This window comes from Lygodium microphyllum, chromosome 3 (genome assembly GCF_053477565.2).
Source record: "Lygodium microphyllum isolate KBCC chromosome 3, Lygodium_microphyllum_v1.1.10, whole genome shotgun sequence".
Lineage (NCBI taxonomy): Eukaryota > Viridiplantae > Streptophyta > Polypodiopsida > Schizaeales > Lygodiaceae > Lygodium > Lygodium microphyllum.
The window spans coordinates 3,787,480-3,806,598 of NC_141137.1; the positions used below are offsets into that span (position 1 = coordinate 3,787,480).

At 43.5% G+C, this 19,119-nt stretch overlaps 1 protein-coding gene across 2 annotated transcripts in view; it reads left to right on the forward strand.

Annotated features, from left to right (window-relative positions):
• The first annotated feature begins 453 nt into the window (after positions 1–453).
• The window catches only part of LOC148038017 (beta-amylase 2, chloroplastic-like), a 34,787-nt gene continuing 16,121 nt past the window's right edge, over positions 454–19,119 (forward strand). Inside the window, exons 1-7 of one of the 2 annotated variants that reach the window (XM_087667983.1) lie at positions 454–676; positions 1,066–1,296; positions 1,390–1,430; positions 1,562–1,669; positions 1,757–1,960; positions 2,317–2,511; positions 3,300–3,464. In XM_087667983.1, coding sequence (XP_087524109.1) covers positions 1,095–1,296; positions 1,390–1,430; positions 1,562–1,669; positions 1,757–1,960; positions 2,317–2,511; positions 3,300–3,464 — 915 coding nt within the window. In that variant the 5' untranslated portion in view covers positions 454–676; positions 1,066–1,094. Of the gene's footprint in view, positions 677–1,065; positions 1,431–1,561; positions 1,670–1,756; positions 1,961–2,316; positions 2,512–3,299; positions 3,465–19,119 lie in introns of both variants that reach the window. The other variant, XM_087667975.1, reaches the window with a different exon arrangement.

A 19,119-nucleotide genomic window follows, 5' to 3' on the forward strand; every position in this document is an offset into this window, starting at 1 on the left:
TGTCAGGTGTGCAACATCCTTTTTGTGTGATGCCTGACATCCTTTTTGTGTGAAAGGGCTTGTCATATTGTGACTTGAGCACATACAAAAATGTGGTCGGGGGAGATTCCCTACCCGAAAGTGTCTATCGTGCGAGAAATGCAGATAAAAAAATAATGGGCCACGTGGCCCTCCAAACACATAAAAAAATAATGGGCCACGTGGCCCTCCAAACATGCAAACCATCCGTCCGCCTTGGTGTGTAACCAACCTAAGATGATGTGTAGAATAACATTTTACAAATGTGTGTGTCATGTGCCTTACGCTAGCTCGTAGTCACGCGGCACGTCACAAGACCTTCTCATTTTAGCTCAAAAAGCTGCCGGCGGTCCCACCTCGTTTTCTCTTCTGGCTATGGAGCTTGCCATGTGTCTTCGTCTCATGTGTTTCCTGTGCGTGCAAGTTCTACCACCCCTGCAGAAGGAAAAGCTCCTGTTTCATCGCCACGTTTCAGAAGGCACAAGCCTCCCGCTTCCATCCACCACCACCTACTCAACCTTTCCCTGCGTCTCTTTTGGCAGCGCAATGGCCGCATCTGTCTGCATCGAATCAATAATATCTACCATCGCCTTCGTATGTAGCAGTTCCTTTTTTCGATTCAGGATCTCGCGCCTGGCCATATCAGAAACGGAGACAGGTTCTCTCTCTCTTTCTCTTTCTCTCTCTGCGCGCTTGCTTCATACTGAATGCCTGCCTGACATCAAATGGAAATTCCTTCCATTCATGATTTAATTGCCGTTCTAATCGATCGCATTATTGCCTAATTAGTGAGGCTATAATATTGCCTTCCAAGCTCGCATTTTTAGAATCCATCTGCATCTGCATGTGTGCCTGCTGCTCCTTTTCAGCTTGCGCACGGTCATGTTTATCCACGATAGCAAGCTGTGTCATCACGTTCTTAACGCATGGCGACCGAGAGACCTCCTGTACTGGGTTGTCGGCTCTCAACTCACGCACGTGAAGAAGGATAAAGGCTTTTTGTCTAACGCTTGCAATTCTGTTTTTCTTACCCTTGCCCCGTCCCAGGCTGCTGCTACTAAGTGACTTGTCCTTCAATGGCTGCTTCCTCACGGCTTGCCTGCGTCGGAGCCACCGACCTTTCCAGGAACTCCATCAGCTGCGCATTTCCGGCCTTTCGCGACATCAAGGAGGTTTGTGAAGTCAGGGCCGCCTGCAAACAGGCTCTCAGAGGAAGCTACAGCTTCAAATGCAGGCGGGAGCCCATAATGATTATTAGCACCGGGCAAACAACTCTAGGCAAGTCCGTTTGTACAATGGCATCATCATCATCATCATCCCTTCTGAATGTAGAGACTGATGTCGAAACACCTGTTGAAGAAAAGGCGACAGTGGATGCAGGGACTGCCACCGATACATCAGCAGACGAAAAGGCAGGGTCAACGTCTATCAATCAGCATGCAGATTTCAGATAAAGGATTGTCTTTATAAATTTCTGAGGATTCTAGTGTACATGTTTGTCCGTCTATTACATGATACCCTTGGACATTGTCCTTTTCTTCAGGAACGGATTGCAAAGTCAATAGTAGAAGTAACCGAGCCAATGACACCACAAGAGCCAGAACGCGATTTTGCAGGCACTCCTTACATACCAATATACGTGATGCTACCTGTGGGTTCACCTAGCTGATCATTGCCTGCATTAGAATATTGTCCTTCCTTTGCTTTTGACTGTACTAAATGATTGCACAAATTGCAGTTAGGTGTGGTGACGGAACAAAACACCGTGAACAATCCTGAACAGCTTTTGAGAGATTTGAAAGCTCTGAAATCCATAGATGTTGATGGGGTGATGGTGGATTGCTGGTGGGGACTCGTGGAGGCTGAGACTCCTCAAAGTTATAACTGGTCTGGCTACAAGCAGTTATTCTCATTAGTGAGGGAGGCAAAGCTGAAGTTGCAGGTACGATTGGGTCTCCGATTCATTGTGGGTGTATCTATACATAATACAGCCACTCGGCATTCTGGTGCTGTCAAGATCCCAGTCCTCAAAGGCCCCCTCACCATTCAGACTATGTCTCTGCTTCATGTTTCAAACTTCTGTATCCAAACTGACTTTTTGAAACTTGAAATTACACTTCTTAATCACTTCACACATGTGCTTGGTTCTTTAGCCTAATTTTGGCAAGCATGTAAATCCAAAACCTTTTTACTTTTTTAATTCTTGGGCTTGCAGCAAGATCATCTAAGATCGTACTGATGTAATGAACTTTGATGTACCACTATATTTTGTTTGATTGTTCGAATTCGACCCTCCAGGTAGTGATGTCTTTCCATCAGTGTGGTGGGAATGTGGGAGATGATGTAAACATTCCACTGCCCATGTGGATTCTTGAAGTTGGCAAACAGAATCCAGACATATTTTTTACTGATCGAAAAGGGAGGCGAAATCCAGAGTGTCTTTCTTGGGGAGTGGATAAGGAGCGTGTCTTCAAGGGGCGAACTGGACTTGAAGTAAGCATCCGCTTATGAAGCTCAATGTAGATAAGTTATGAGAAGAGCTCCATTAGCTCTATACGAGCATACTGTGAACAAAAGTAGCGCATCTAATCTTGCATATTTGTTGATTCAGATTTGCTCAGGCCTTTAGTCCTTGTTAGCTCAACACGTACAAGATTATTAAAAAGAAGCATTAGTACAGGGTCTTCATCAGTGGGAGTAAACTAACATGTTCAACTTTTACTGCTTATTGGACACTTAACTAGGTTAAACATTTCGGTGCTATCTCTTGTTTTCCTTTGATGTAAAGCAGTGCATTCAGAGTAGGGAGAAAGTGAAGATGACATACGCTCCTATTACAGACTGCCATTTGTAATATCCAACGGCAAGTCCTGTTAATGTATTTATAAGCGAAACATTGCTTGTGAGTAATCTAACTAGAGTAATGACAAGACAATGATTGCAAGCTGAACAAACTTAACATTTCTTTTGATTGGAAGTGATTTCAGGGCTTCATGTTGTTTTCTATCCTTTATGTTTATGCTGAAGCTTGAATGGTATTTTAGGAGACAATAAAATGTGTGCATGCCTCCTATACTGTTTGTTTGACAATGTTGATCAGCTAGCTAGCTCTGGTTGTGACCTTTTTTTTTGGGGACCAAATTGGGTAGCCACATGTTATGAGTGGGCGTTTAAAGCATAAGTTTAGGATTATCAGCTGAATACTTACTGAAAATGTTTCAAAGAGTATATCTGAAAGAGGAAAACTGAAGTGGAAGATCATGGTGTTGTTTTCTTTTCAGCTTTACTTTGATTATATGAGAAGTTTTCGGCAAGAATTGGACAGTTTTTTCGAGGATGGCACAATTAGGGAAATTGAAGTTGGGCTTGGTGCATGCGGAGAGCTTCGATATCCTTCTTACCCGGAAAGGCATGGCTGGAAGTATCCTGGTATTGGAGAGTTCCAGGTGTGTTTTTTGCTCTTACACATTTTGCTTCTTGGTAGCAGCTTTCCATGTCCACAAAATAAGAGGTACCTATTTTTTGTACATGCTGAGCCCGCGAGAGAGAGAGAGAGAGAGAGAGAGAGAGAGAGAGAGAGAGAGAGAGAGAGAGAGACATATATTAATGTCTACAAAAGGCTATCAACTTCTGAAAAGTCAAGGAATTTCCCAAGTCCCAAAATAGCTGTCATCTAATGCTATGACTAACTAAATGGAATATAAATAGTAAGCAAGACATAGCTCATGAGTACAAAATGATGTCTAAGTGAGATACAAGGTGAAATTGCTTAGGAGGCACTCTCATCCTAAGATCTCTCTCATGGGTCTATTTAGCATAGAGAAGCTGAAGTGGCGAGATAGGGTCCCTTGATGGCGGTGTAGTATCCTTCGTATGTGCAGATGGTGTCTTCTACAGGGGTGTGGACTAGGCGTGGGTGACGGTCTCTACATCTCTTTGTGGCTATGTCTAGTGTGGTTCCTTGTGGTGGGGCCGCCGATTGGTTTGATGGGGGCTGTGTGTGGTGGAGGGAGTAGTTGATGCTCTGTAGAACTCCGTGAGTGTGGGTTGGTGTATGGTTCCATGTCTTTGCTCTTGGGTCCTTAAGAGGTGCTCTCTATGGCAGCGTAGTTTCAGGAAGAAGAGCCCGAGACATCTCTAATGCGGGAAATCCATCACCCTGGATAGTGGTCCAAATCGCTCTTTGAACAACCAATGGAAGTGCCCTTGGATCTCATAGTATGTCGGGCATCTACATAAGTAGTGCTCTTTTGTCTCTAGCTCAAGCTGATAGAGCTAGCAAATCTTGCTCTCCGGGGGAAGTGAGTTTGTGCCATAGTTACCTATCTCGATCTGGAGCTGCTGCAAGGATGTATGGAGCTGCCTAGTGGCGCATCATACATTATGAGAGAGGTGGGTATCCTTGTGTCTCAAGCGGACAACAAAGCCATCAAGGGAAATGTGTAGAAGATGCTTTTGATAGAAAGACATCCTTCCCGGATCCTCAATAGGTGTCACCCATGTCCTGGTTGTGTGTAGTTGAATAATGTCCATCCTGATTATGTGGTTGAGCTCCAAGTGAGGGCAATCCAAGCTATATTGTAGTGGTTGAGCTTCAAGTGAGGGCAATTAATTCTGATTATGTGGTTGAGTTTCAAGTGAGGGCAATCCAAGCTATATTGAAGTGGTGGGAGGTGATCCATGTGTAATCCATGTAGCAATGATACCTTTATCCAAGCATACCAGCACTCAGTATCCCCTTGTAATGCTAGCTGTCTAGACAACTCTAGTGCGAGCGATGAGTATCTTTGCCTCGGCAAGGTCCAGAGCCTATGTACGAAGGTCACCCTTTGGAAGAGGGTCTCTATCACGTGGGTGGTGCTCCCATCTTTGCTCTGACAATCTCATATGGTACCAAGGGCTTACTCCGAATCATTTGTGAAATCATTAGTACTAGGGGTCTCTCCATCAACTCCCATCCCTCGTATGTCTCCTCCCCCTTGGGTAGTGGTTGATCCTATGTGGCTTTCCTTGTGTGGTAGAGGCTTGATCGCCATCAGTACTAGGGGTCTCTCCATTTGCTCCCATCCCTCATATGTCCCCTCTCCCCTAGGTAGTGTCTGATCCTGTGTGGCTCTCCTTGTGTGGTTGAGGATCGATCCCCATATGGGGGCCCCATGCAGAAATGATTATGTGACTAGAGTGTCGAAGAGCGAGAGCTTTGTCCCGAGGCTCCTAAAACTGTATGCGTACACACTAGCTCTCCATTGACCCTAGAGCGGCATAGCCTTGTGTCAATCCATCCTCTGTTGTGTTAGAGATTGTCATCCCCTAGATAGGCATTTTCCTCAATTAGGTTGTGTATATATGTAGTTTTCCAGTTGGGCAGTCATTCAAGAGAGTTTCGGTGTGCGGAGCAGGCTTGTTCATCTGTTAGTGCCACATCAACAGTAGATGATGAAATCATGCAATGCAAAGGGTGAAGGTATAACCAGGGGGAAGGCCGATGTCGAAGACAAGTGCTAAAACTTGTAGAATACTAAGAGAAGTAGGAACCCCCTCTCAATCTTGAATGTTGATGCCGAAGGAGGAAGAGCCAAATGTAGGGCTTCATATGTGGTACTAAGAACTATGATGAGAATAAGCATCCCAACTAAAAGAGCTAGGTAGAAGTCACCGCCATGATAGCATCAAGAGAGATGTTGTACAATCCGCCTCGGGAGGGGAAGCCTCCATGTTGGTAGAAGAGCAAGAGCTAGGTAGAAGTCACCGCCATGATAGCATCAAGAGAGATGTTGTACAATCCGCCTCGGGAGGGGAAGCCTCCATGTTGGTAGAAGAGCAAAACTCCTAGGAAGATGAAACCAGGAATGGAACGGTGCATATGTAACCAGCCTTCCTCCTCGTATAGGGTGGTAAATAACTTGATTAAGCACTATTTACAGTAATTAATAAATTCACAAAACTGAAATGCATACTTTAGCATACAATCTTGGACATTGGACACCCTGTTGGCCCCAAAACTGGCGCCCGTTTCGGTATTTATTTAACTTAATTGAAGAAGAAGTTGATGTACAATGGGATTCTCCCAATCCCTTTTGGTATTCCAACTCCCCTTGTTGTCCAAAATGACCAGCAAGTCTTTAATTTGATTCGCCCCTTGATTCAGGCAATCAATTGGACTTCATCAGCTTTGATGGAGATGGAAAATGCCCCAAATTCATTGATTTGCTGGTCCCTCCACCTGAATTTGACTGAAAACAGCTTCAGCCCTATTGAATCCAAGTCTTGGAGCTAGCAAATTTTGGCACGCTTCTCGAGGCTACTGCTAGACCCTAATTTTTATTGTAGATTAGGGTTTACAACAGAGAAATCTGAAATTTCTCAGCCTTTGGTGATCTCAATGCTATAATCTTTGGAGCAATGCTGTAGAAAGATTGGGAGATGAGAGAGAATGCTGAGGAGAGAGAAAATTCAGACTTTCTTCGTGGAGAACTGAATAAAATCTGTCATTTACTGTTATTGCCCTGTCTCAACAGCTTGTAGATGCAAAGAATTGAAGAAAATCAGTCAATTACTGTTGCTGCCCTGTCTCAACAACCTGTAGATGCTGTCACCTGCTGTTGATTGGTCTTCTCCTACCTTTGGCTGCCTCGGAAGGTCCTCCAATGGCTACAATTAGTCCAGCAACATCTCCTCTCCCTCTCTTGCAGGGTGAATCCATTAGAATGCCTCTCTCTAGCCTCTAAAGACGTTTTTCAGTCTTGCATGGACCTTTTTGACCAAGTGGCAGCCTTTCCAAATGGTTTTCTCAACATTATCCATGATTAAATATTAACTTTCAGTCTTTAAATATTGAAAATTAATCTAATAGTTATTTTAGTGCCCTGAAAAATAATCTGACTGACCAATAATTAAATTGGCTAGGTAACTTCCATTCCCAAGTGTCTCTGCGCCCATCTTTGACTATTAGATTGACGTTAAGTACCATTAAACGCCACTTCTCTAGTGTCACCAACTAACACTTATGGTCAAATGAATGACCTAGACCAACAACTAGCACTAGATACCACCAAGTACCTGTGCGGCATAACTTATAGTAACTTTTTCCTTTGACATCCTGTGATTTCCTCGAATCTCAGGCTCGTAAATTTACTCTAACACCAGTTACACCTTACATGTGCAACATGAACTTAATCATGCGATTAAAAATTAATCAACATATTAAGTTAGGTTTCAAAAATACATGTTCTCATGACAGCACATCCCATGTCTCTAGCCCAGGTAGGACTAGACAAACCTGCATGTTAGCCCTACAGTGAAAACAAATTCTGCAAAAGAGAGCAAGAGGTAAGTAGTGAGATAGTCTTAAAAAAACAAAGCAAAACTGAAATGGAAAATTAATTGAATGAACAAGTGCAATAATGCAAATGTGTATAGGAGTGTGAATGTAGTGGAAGACAAGACTCATATGGGATTGACTCTAGAGCCTTAAGTCCTAAGAATGCAACAATAAGAAAAAGCTAAGAGGGTGGCCACCATTGTGTGTGCCCACTAGCAGGTAGCTGCTGACAGTGAAATACTTGAGGGGGTGAGGTAGTCCTAGAGAAAGGAAAATGTGATTTAGATGCATAAAGTGCAATGAGATTGGTGCTAGCAAACCAATCAACCAATCCTTAAAGAGCAGAGAAGGATGGTTACTGAGGTTATTCGTATGCCACACGTCCAATAGCGTTGGGGTTTGAAGGAGAAAATGGGGCAATAGTGGGTGGCGTAACCCTACTAGATTGTGTAGACCTAGTAGTCTGCTATGGTTTTCTAGGAGAAAGACCTTGGGCCTTGGTATAATATTTCTCGTCCACATGGCACAATCGATTTTTCTTAGGAATTTGCTGCCAAAGGGGTCGTGTATCTATGTTTCCATTGGAGAAAGTGGTGTCACCCGTGTTTTGGCTTGCCTTTGCATCTTGCGAGTTCTTGCCCCTGTTGGTTTTTCCTTCCGAAGAAGAGGCAATCAACCCTCGCACCTTTGAATGGAAGTGAGTGGACGACTTCTTGTGGACTTGATCATGCAACCTGGCATAATTTCAAGAATTAACACTCAAACTTGTAGAAGGTGGGCGATCTAGATAGTGAAATAATGTGTTGGATAAAATGGAAGTATTTGTCGGAAAACTTGTTTAAGAAGAACGCGACTTGAATTGTCGTCGGACTTCGGAGAGCTAGAAGTGGAAAACTTTATTTAGCCAACTTGACTTTTAGATCATCCGCTTCCTTAATGGAAAACTCCTGAAGCTCAAAGTCAATGTTCAGACGCCAAGTACGATCTCTGGCTGCATAGCGGTTAGTGATATGACTCCAACATTTTGATGCGAGAGGGAAGTGTTGTAATTGAGAGTAAAACTCAGGAAGCAAACCCTACATCAACTCGACATTGGTTGTGGCATTGCAAGCTATCCATTGATGGATGTAATCAGGGTGGTCTAGGTGGGGGGTCAAGCATAGGCAATGACGTCCCAAAGACCTTGCGACTCAAGCACTTGCTTCATATAGTTTGACCAAGTGGTGAAATTTGACCCGTTGAAATGAGTCTTGTCCATGAAGGCATTCTTGGCATGCAATAGGAGGGGTCTGATTGACTCAAAAGGGTTCTACAAACCTAACACAGGGCCTCGCCAAGATGATGAAGATGGATGGCCAGTCATCCCAAATGTCGTTATACCTCCATGATTAGAAAGGTAACTAGCCTTACCAATTGGTTCGAAAGGAGTAGCAAAATTGGAAGAAGGGATGTCTTCTGGTCCATACTTGTTGTCTAGGTACTCCTTAAACTCCTCCTCTGTGAGGTTAATGAAATCTAGAATATTTGGCATGGGTGTAAACATAGAAGGTGATGGTGAGAGTGAATGTGGAGTGTCGTCTTCCTCGCTGAGTCCATAATGCCTTCTTAGGGCCTCCAGTAATGGAGAAAGCTTGATAAGACATCAATGATCATGGGTTCACAAGAAGGTGTCTGTGACATTGTGATTCGGTTAGGAGATGTGTTATTTGCCTCGTGCAAAGACTAGCGCTCCACAATATCTATAGGGAACTCTTTATAAGAGCACTAGCTCTGATACCATTTGAAGAAGACTGTGGAGTCATTGCTAGGGTTTGTGCTGAGGAAACACAGAATGTATGACTACGACAGAAGCACAAGGAGACAAACATGGATATAGAAAGCAAAACTCAAACCCTAAACGCAAAACTCAAAACTCAAGCATAGAAACTCAAACACAAACAGAGAAAGGGAGAGAGAGAAACCAACTCTGAAGTGAATGAATGCTGTAAATGAACATAAGAGTATATAGTGTGCCCGAGGGGAGAGCAATGTGTCGGAGAGTGACGTCCACCAGAGATGGATCCCAAGTCTGTGATCACCAGTTGGAGTGTAGAAAGAAGAGGATGCTGCAAAACGATGAAGCCAGAAGAGCCTGGAGCACCAAAAGAAGCAAGAGAGTGCGTGGAAGAGGGCTGGCCATTGTAGTGAATGACAATGTTTTAGAATGGTAATTTGATTGAGCTAGTTGTCGAGGAAATGTACTAGAGCTAGGCCAATAGCATTGCCGAAGATGGGGTATTTAGTGAATTTTAGTTTTTAAAAGAAAGAAAATAACAATTCTACTGATAAATCCTCTTGGGATGAAATATTTAAGGCAAAATACAAAAGTAGTCATATAAGGGACTTCAAAAAATATAAGGAGTACAAAATAGAAAGGGGTGATATTACAAGGCATGAATGAATAACCAATTAGCCTATTAGGAGGTCTATAATGCTGAACCATGTGTGACTGAAATGAAAAAAGTGCAAGAATCTTAGATCTTGCGAAAAGCTTCTCTCTTTCTCCTTTTAGTCTTTGAATTGCCCTATAGTCTCCCATTTGCTATGGAGATTGTGAACAATCTCTATTTGAATTGTGGGAAGAGCATCCACAGTGGTTATACCTAGTAAATACATAACATAACTATATTTGGCAGTCCAAATAAACAAGCAATGATACTAGCTGTTAGCTCCCATTTGTGATAGTGCCCCTTGATCCACTTTGATTGCAAAAGATCTTGTGTGAAAATTATGCTCAAGAGCTAGTTGGAGATGAGATAGGAATGGTTCTCATGAACATTCTCATGCTCAAGAGCTAGTTGGAGATGAGATAGGAATGGTTCTCATGAACATTCTCATAGCCATAGGCTAGGCCTCTATTTGTGACCCAAGCAACAACCCCCCAATATCAATATCATAGTCTTTGCTTCTTAGGGAGAAGAAAATCATAGCCGTTGCTATGCCATGAAAAATCATATGAGGGCTCTCTCCTCCAAACCTCCTTGAGTTGTGTGACGATTCCATATTAGTGTCTCTTTGTCTCTTCTGACTTTTCAAGTCTAGCATAGATATAAATCTATCATCCAATCTCCTCTAGACATCGACAAAGAAAGTTGCGGATATACGCTATCCAACCCAATACTGAGTAGCAATTGGCATTGCTTTAATCATCTACATTTGGATCATTCTCCCTAATTTATTGGTATATTAAAAAAAGAGGACATCCTTGGGTCTCTCTACAAGGAATGTCTCCAAACCCTCTTCCCATGGTTCCATTGTCTTCTCTGGAGAGGCCTATTTCAATAAACTGAATACCTCCAAACCCACTCCCCATGGTTCCATTGCATTCTTTGGGGAGGCCTATTTTGATAAACCTAATACCTCTAACCTTTCATCATGCACATCATTGGGCCTAGGTCTTGTTGGGGGTAAAGGCGCCTCCGCCTAGCCGCCCGTGTATTACTATACTGACAGTACCCGCCATTGCACATTGCAGGTGGTGGGCGCTTGTTACAGTCACTTATTCTTTATTCTTTTAGTGACAGTTTGAATAAAGGAAGGCCCGGCCACACATTGTGGTTGTTGGAGTTCCCATTTTTGAGTCTCTCTCTCTCTTGGCTCTTGCTCTGCATCCGCCATAGCTCTCACCGCCAAGCTTCTTCCTCCTGGGTTTCACTTCCCTTTCAACTGGTATCAAAGCAAAGGCATTGGAGCTTGCCCAGCATTCTCTTCAGCACGGATTTGAAGAGCTTCAATTCAAGCTTCAATGGCAGCCATGGCACCTTCATTTGCAGGTATATTTTGATCTCCCGCCTTCTCCCCGAGCTTCCAGACCTTCATTGGCTTCTTCGCGGGCTGCATTGGAGCCCCCTTGACCTTGCCAAGTACCCCCGAGGGCTGTTGTAGATCCCCCAGCCCCCAGGAACAGCCAACGTAATTTTCGACGCATTTTTAGGGGGACTGGGCTGATTTGCTCCCTGGCATTTCCCTGCTCCTCCTCGGCTTCCCGGCACTCTTGGCAACCTTCCCAAGCATTGCTCGACTCCCCGGCATTAGTGCTTGACTCCTGGTGATCGATTCGAGTACTTTCCCCTTCAGTCCTTTGCTGTATATACAGTCCCAAGACTGTCAAAACAGGGCAACACTTGTCATTTACTGCTTAATGCTTCTTGGCATTGCCCGTTTGATGCCTATTGATGCCCGGTGATGCCCGGATGTTATGGGATGCTATGTCTATACTTTGGGACTAATTTGGAGCAGATTTGAGCACTGTTTGAGCTTCATATAACAGTAAATTGCTTGCTGTAATACAGTGGGCTGAAGCTCATTTACTTGGTGTATGCATTGGTTCATGAATACAGGGTGCTTCCTGGAGGTTTGAATGATCATACCGATGTATATGGAGGTTGTCAAATGCTTCTTCTTGGTTCCGGAATGCTTTTGAGCTTGTATTAAGCTCCGACTTGGTTGCTCTTCACTGGCATTTGGCTTTAGTTGGCATGCTTTGAACCGGTCTATGCCTATTGTCACTGCTTGACATTTAGGCTTCTTGTCTTTATGCCTTGGTTAGATATGGATGCCACTTGGTTTGCCCATGCTTGACAATTACTTAGAGCTTTATCTTCAGATGTATTTGAGCATTTTGGATCTACTGGGCATTACATTTGGTTGTCAGTTACATGCTCTTTGAATGCTTTCAGGCTTATGCTTTACGGGTTTGAGATAGCTTGGGATTTATGCTCTGGATGTACCGTACTGGGATTTGGCATTTCTGATGCTATGTATTTGATGTATCTTGCTCTTTTTGCATTTGACTTCACTTCTAGTGGGAGCCTCTTGGTATATTCGGATGTACATAGTCTTATTTACAGATGAGCTTGAGCTTGTGGGACAGTTGCATGCATTTGCTCTCTTGAGAGCTTTATGTTTGTAGTTTGTCTGTAGTGGGCTGATTTGATCCACCTATTGGGGCAGGCACCTATCTCTGTCACAAGTTTGTTAGTTTTGTATGCATCTTGGATGGTTATGTATTGAGCTTTTTGCCCTATCAGTTGTGCTTGTGCTTGGTTTCTTCTCTTACCCCGAGCCCCATTACATGCATGACTTCTAGACCTATGAGATGTCTCTTGCTTGACAGGTTATTGGTTTGACAGTTCTTGGTACCTTCTTGCCCCTGGAAACTCACTGTTGGATGTATCTTGCTACTTGGCAGTTGCAGTGACATATGTATCAGTGATTGCTTCATTTTGGGACAGTTTTACATATTGCTGTCATTTATTACAGCAAGCTGAGATCTGCAGATTTTGAGTACTTCTATGAGGGTAATGCTTACTATTTGATGTTATCTTGTTCATATTTGGTGGGCAGGTGCTTCTCTTGGTGAAATCCACCCTTTTAGCCAATTTTAGCAGTGGTTCTAGTGCATTTTGTGCTAATTACAGCAACCTGTAATTTTGCTTTTTTGCTTTTATTTGGGACAGTATGGCTGGTCATCTGAAAGATAAAGCTCTTTTTAACATTGCCAAGTTGGATGGTACCAACTATGGGTATTGGAAGTCCCAAATATGACAGGTTTTGGTGCAGAAGTTGCAGATTAAACCCTTGTGTTTCAAGGGTGTCAAACCTGAGGATATAGATGATGATGTTTGGATGGAAGTTGATGAGCTATGCAAGTCTACCATTATTTTGTCACTCTCAGAAGAGGTCCATCATAATGTTGTTGAAGATGAGAATTAGAGTGCATGGGACTTATGGGAGAAGATTTAGGAGCTTTATGCGCAGCAGAGTACTGCGTCACAGATGTATTGGCTGAAGCAGTTAATGGACCTTCGCATGAAGGAGGGGACCTCTCTTTCATCTCATGTCAGTCAGTTTCATGCTATCATGAAGAGTCTATTGTCACAGGGTATTGAGTTCAACGACAACTTGCACCCATTGTTTCTGCTTGGCACATTGCCTGAGTCATGGGATGTATTCCGTACTGCCATATGTACGAACAAGCTTAATGGGCTAAAAATCAAAGATGTTGAGAGTGCTTTATTGACTGAGGAAATCAACAGGAGAAACAATGATGCTTCCCGCTCTTCACATGCATTGACCGTTAGAGGTGGCAGAAATGACAGGTATGATAACGACCATAAGGGCAGGGACTCTCAGAAGTCCAGGTCTAAGTCACGTGGTCGCAGTAAGTCCTATGGACGGAAGTATGATCTTACTTGTCATTATTGTGGGAAAGCAGGATATATTAGGCCGCAGTGCCATAAAATGCGCGATGATAAGCGCAAGGAAAAGAGAAAAGAAAAAGTACAGAAAAGGTCTTCTGAGCGCAGTATTGTACCTGCAAAGTTCAGTGTGAAGATAGAAGAGGTTAATGTCATGCAGGCCATTGATTTAGATGATGATTATATATTTGCAGCTTTTGCATGTGATGCCTTACAAACTTTTGAGATACATTCTATGTATACGCAGTGCTGGCTCTCGGATTCGAGTGCATCCTTTCATGTGACACCCTGTAGAGATTGGTTTCATACCTATCGTACCAGGTCTGGTTTTGTGCGTCTTGGTAATGACAGGTCTCTTGACATTGTGGGCATTGGAGATGTTAGGCTGCAGTTTCCTTCTGGCAGTTCTTTTGTTTTGCATGATATATGCCATGTACCTGTGTTGACTCGCAGTCTTATGTCAGCTGGACAGCTTGATGATGCCGGGTATTTTGTGTCCTTTGGAGACTTTGCATGGAAGATTACTCATGGTAGGCTTGTACTTGCAAGAGGTGCCAAGTCTGGCAGTCTCTATCCCTTACTTATATCTGGAGCTATATTGGATCATGTTTTATCTGTGGGTTCTATTCTCCATGTATCCCTTTGGCATGCTCGTTTGGGGCATATGTCTCTTAAAGGAATGAAATTGCTCCGTGCTTTGTAGTATCTTCTGCCTTTTGACTCTTCGCATTTTGATTCTTGTGATCATTGTTTATATGGTAGACAGACTAGAAATACGCATAAAAAGTCTGGTAAGAAACGCATGGGTGAGCCCTTGGCTTTTGTGCACTTAGATGTATGTGGGCCCATGCCCTGTCAGTCACTTGGTGGGACAAAGTACTTTGTTACTTTCATAGATGATTACTCACGTAAGGTTTGGGCTTATCCCATAAAGAGAATCCGATGTTTTAGACACATTTCAGCATTGGCTTGCATTGGCAGAGAACTAGTCTGGGAAAAGGCTCAAATGCCTAAGGTTAGATAATGGGAGTGAGTATGTATTACGTGCTTTTGAGCAGTTTTGTGATGAGCGGAGTATTAAGCGTCAATTGATCGCCCCTTACATCCCATCCCAGAATGGTATAGCTGAACGCATGAATAGGACCATTCAGGAAAGGGTCCGTAGTATGCTTAGCCAGGCTGGCTTACCGCAACACTTTTGGGCTGGGGCGGTTACTATTGCAGTGCATCTCATTAACCGGTTGCCTAGCAGTGGCATTGACTTTCAAGTTGCAGAGGAGATATGGGCAGGCAAGTCCCCCTCTTATGATCATTTGCACGTCTTTGGATGTGAAGCATTCTGCTATGTGTCCAAGGACAAACGCAATAAGCTGGATCCTAAAAGTGTCAAATGCATTTTCATTGGCTATGGAGATGCAGGAGAGATGGGTTACCGTCTATGGGATCCATGATGTCATCTTTCATGAGGACAAAATGCATATGCAGCCTGAGAAAGTGGTTGAGGTACGCAGAGTTATCTTTTAGGAGGAGCCACCTACTCCTGTTCAATCTGCTCCACGGCCAGCTAGACAGCGTGCAGCATCACTTGAAGCTCATGGCCCAGATGCTAGACATACTAATGTTAGACATGATGTTGGTTAGGCAGTAGAGCCTGGATTGAGGCGTTCTACTAGAGATAGACGATCTTCTGACTAGTTACAGATACAGGAGAGCCTCTCACTTATGATGAGGCTATGCGCAGGGATGATTGTCACTCTTGGGAGAGGGCTATGTAGTCTGAGCTTGACTCATTGGATAAGAATCAGACTTGGGTTTTGGTTTCCTTGCCTTAGGGTAAGAAGGCTTTGCCATGCAAGTGGGTGTATAAGCTGAAAAGTACCCCTGAACACCCCAAGCCGGCATACAAGGCTCGATTGGTTGCTAAGGGTTTCAAGCAGGAGTATGGTGTTGACTTTGATGAAGTCTTTTCTCCTGTGGTCAAGATGACCACCCTATGCTTAGTCTTGGCCTTGGTTGCATAGCTTGACCTGGACTTGTACCAGATGGATGTCAAGACGGCTTTTTTACATGGGGACTTGTATGATGAGATTTACATGGAGTAGCCTAAGGGCTTTGCAGACCCTGGCAGCAACACCTAGGGAATGGTATCATAAGTTTGATGCATTCATGCAGTTACAGGGCTACAGCCGCAGTGCTATGGATCCGTGCTTGTACACGAAGAAAGCCCGTGACGGTTCTTTACTGATTTTGGTACTCTATGTGGATGACATGCTTTTAGTAGGGACAGCTCATGAGGAGCTAGATGCTCTTAAGGCTCAGCTCAAGAAGAGCTTTGAGATGAAAGATCTGGGACAGGCCTCTCATATACTTGGTATGCGCATTACGCGCGATCGATCTCAGGGACTACTCTATTTGTCACAAAGGGAGTACATTCATAAAGTCCTTGAGCGCTTCTGCATGCAGGATGTTAAGCCTATTGGTTGTCCATTACCTTCTCATGTGAAGGTTTCACAGGCTGATTGTCTGCAGACAGATGAGGAGAGGGCCGAGACGGCCAAGATTCCCCATGCATCAGCCGTGGGCAGTCTTATGTATGCCATGATAGCCACCCGTCCAGATATTGCTTTTGCAGTTGGAGTTGTGGCACGTTATATGGCTACACCTGGCAAGAAACATTGGGATGCCGTGAAGGATATCATGAGGTACTTGAAAGACACAGCAGATATGTGTCTTTGTTATGGCAGCCAAGATACAGGAGTCGTGGGGTACACTGACTTTGATTATGCAGGACATACAGATAGTAGGAAGTCCACTTCTGGTTATGTGTTCACTTATGCTGAAGGGGCTATTTCTTGGATGTCCAGGGCGCAAAAGTGTACGGCTCTTTCTACTACAGAGGTTGAGCATATTGCAGCTACAGAGGCTTGCAAGGAGGCCATTTGGTTAGGCCGTTTGATTGTAGACCTTGGTATGACAGATGTTATGCCTACACTGCATTCGGATTCTATGAGTGCTATTTAGTTGGCCAAGAATCCGGTCTTTCATGCGAAGACGAAATATATTGAGGTGAGGTATCACTTCATTCGCGAGGTCATTGAGGACAAGTCTGTTGACCTTGTCAAGATTCTGACTGAGCAGAATCTTGTAGACTTGCTCATGAAAAGCCTCACTACAAAGCCCTTTGCCTTCCTCAGGAGATGGATGGGCATTGGATGAGATGACGTCTTTTTTCTCATCCTGTTGTACATGTGTACATGTTTTATTGTATTTTTTAAAAAAATTCTCTCTCACACTAGGGTAGATTTGCCTTTAAGTGGGAGGTTGTTGAGGGTAAAGGTGCCTCCGCCTAGCCGCCCGTGTATTACTACATTGACAGTATCCACCACTGCACACTGCAGGTGGTGGGCGCCCATCATAGTCACTTATTCTTTATTCTTTTAGTGACAGTTTGAATAAAGGAAGGCCCGGCCACACATTGTGGTTGTTGGAGTACCCACTTTTGAGTCTCTTTCTCTCTTGGCTCTTGCTCTCCATCCGCCATAGCTCTCACCTCCAAGCTTCTTCCTCCTAGGTTCCACTTCCCTTTCAGGTCTAAGTACTAGCTCTAGACAAAACCATGAGTCACCACTCTAGTCCGTTATCGAGAGCATCCTACAAATTTTGATTTATCTAATTCTTGAGTCCCCTTTGCTAAGTTTGCCATGGTTTTGCCAAGGTTGGTATTTTTGCAGCAACAAGACAAAAACCAACTCCTCAAATGACAAAGCATTGGGATTAACATTTGTCAAACGAAGAATAGATACGAAATTGTGATAATAATCAAGAAGATGATTAAGAGAAATCACATTTGCAACAATTACTTGTTCCTTCAGATCCGTGATCTCTATTAAAAAAAACTATCCATAGAGATAGCTTCATCCGTGTGCTCATTCTCTAATTGCTTATGGAGATGAGCAACACGAGGTTCATTTCTTCCTTGATACAGATGTGTGTATGAAGCTAAAAGGGTGTGTTACAAACTTAAAACCTTAATTAGCTCTTTCAAACAGCCCCAAAACACAAAATTACCATACTTTAGGAGAGAATTACCAAAGTGTGTGTGTTAAGCTAATGCCCAAACTTTGGGAGGACCCACATCTATAAATAGAAGGCTACCCTTCCACTCAGTCCACCTTGTCTTGTAGATTGTTGGTGCCTTGTTCAATGTTGTCTACACCCCTCTCTAGGTGGATATCAAATTGTGGTGTTGTCCATCAGCCAAGCCCTTGAATTAGCCTTCTTCACTATTGCACCTATTGCAGCTCCTCATCCTTAGAATGCCCGTGTCTCGAGCAAGCTCTTGATTTTGGTGGGCTACTCTTTTGAGGCTAAAGTGTACTGATTGTTTGATCCTAAAACAACCCGTGCCATTACTAGAAGAGATGTTGTCTTTGATGATAGGGAGGATATTGTGCAGTGTCTTGAATTGGCTTTTGAGTTGATTCCTTTGCCTACATTACTTGAGATTGTTTTGTCTGAGCTTGGTCTACTTTCCGCTTGTAACCTACCTCTAGAGACTTCAGCTTCTATGCCCCCTCTTAGTAACCCATTACCTCGTTGGTGCCAATAGACCATGCTAGATTTGGGGATTCTTCCATTGGATTCCATCTTGAAGGAACCTAGAAGATTTGGTAGGCCCTCACCTACTGCTACATTTGCTTCTATCTTTATGACAAATTACATGGTACCTTGAGCCAAATAGTTTTGATAGTAGGCTCTAAAGCATCTCCATTGGCAAGAGGCCATGAAAAAGAAGCTTGAGAATATTGACAAAAACAGAACATAGACATTGATGGATCATTTGGGACACAAGAAGGTCATTGCAACCAAGTGGATTTTTAGAATGAGATTGAAAGACGATGGAACCTTGGATAAGTAAGGCTCCCCTTGTGGTACAAGGTTTTGATAGAAGCAAGGAATTGACTTTGAAGAGACTTTGAAGAGACATTTGTGTTCATTGTGCTATTGATTTCATTTCATCTATTTGTAGTACTAGCCGCTCACCATGGTTGGGTTATCCATTATATGGATGCCAAGAGTGCCTTTTTGAATGGTTATTTGGAGGAGGAAGTCTATGTGGAACAATTGTTGGGAATAAAGGGCCATCATGTCTTTTATATGTGCACGGGTGTGAACACACCCTTAGCACATTGTACTTGCATATATATATCTATCTAAAAACCTAAAGTGGTACACTCATCATTGTACCAAAAAAAAAGAAGTGCTCACACTCTATACACTCTACACTGCTTGCTTTCGCTCTCTCTCTCTCTCTCTCTCTCTCTCTCTCTCTGTGTCTGTGTCTCTCACTGTGCATACGACAGTCTGCCTCGATCTTTGTGCCTAATTGATTCCTACAAACTGGTATCAGAGCTGTAGTTGAGGCTTTTTTGTACTTCTCGAAGTTCGTGCAGGTCAACAGGTCACATCTCTGCCAGGCGACAGTTCTAGGGTGCAGGCGTAGGATAAAAATGTCATCTCTAGACAGAGGACAGGTCGTTT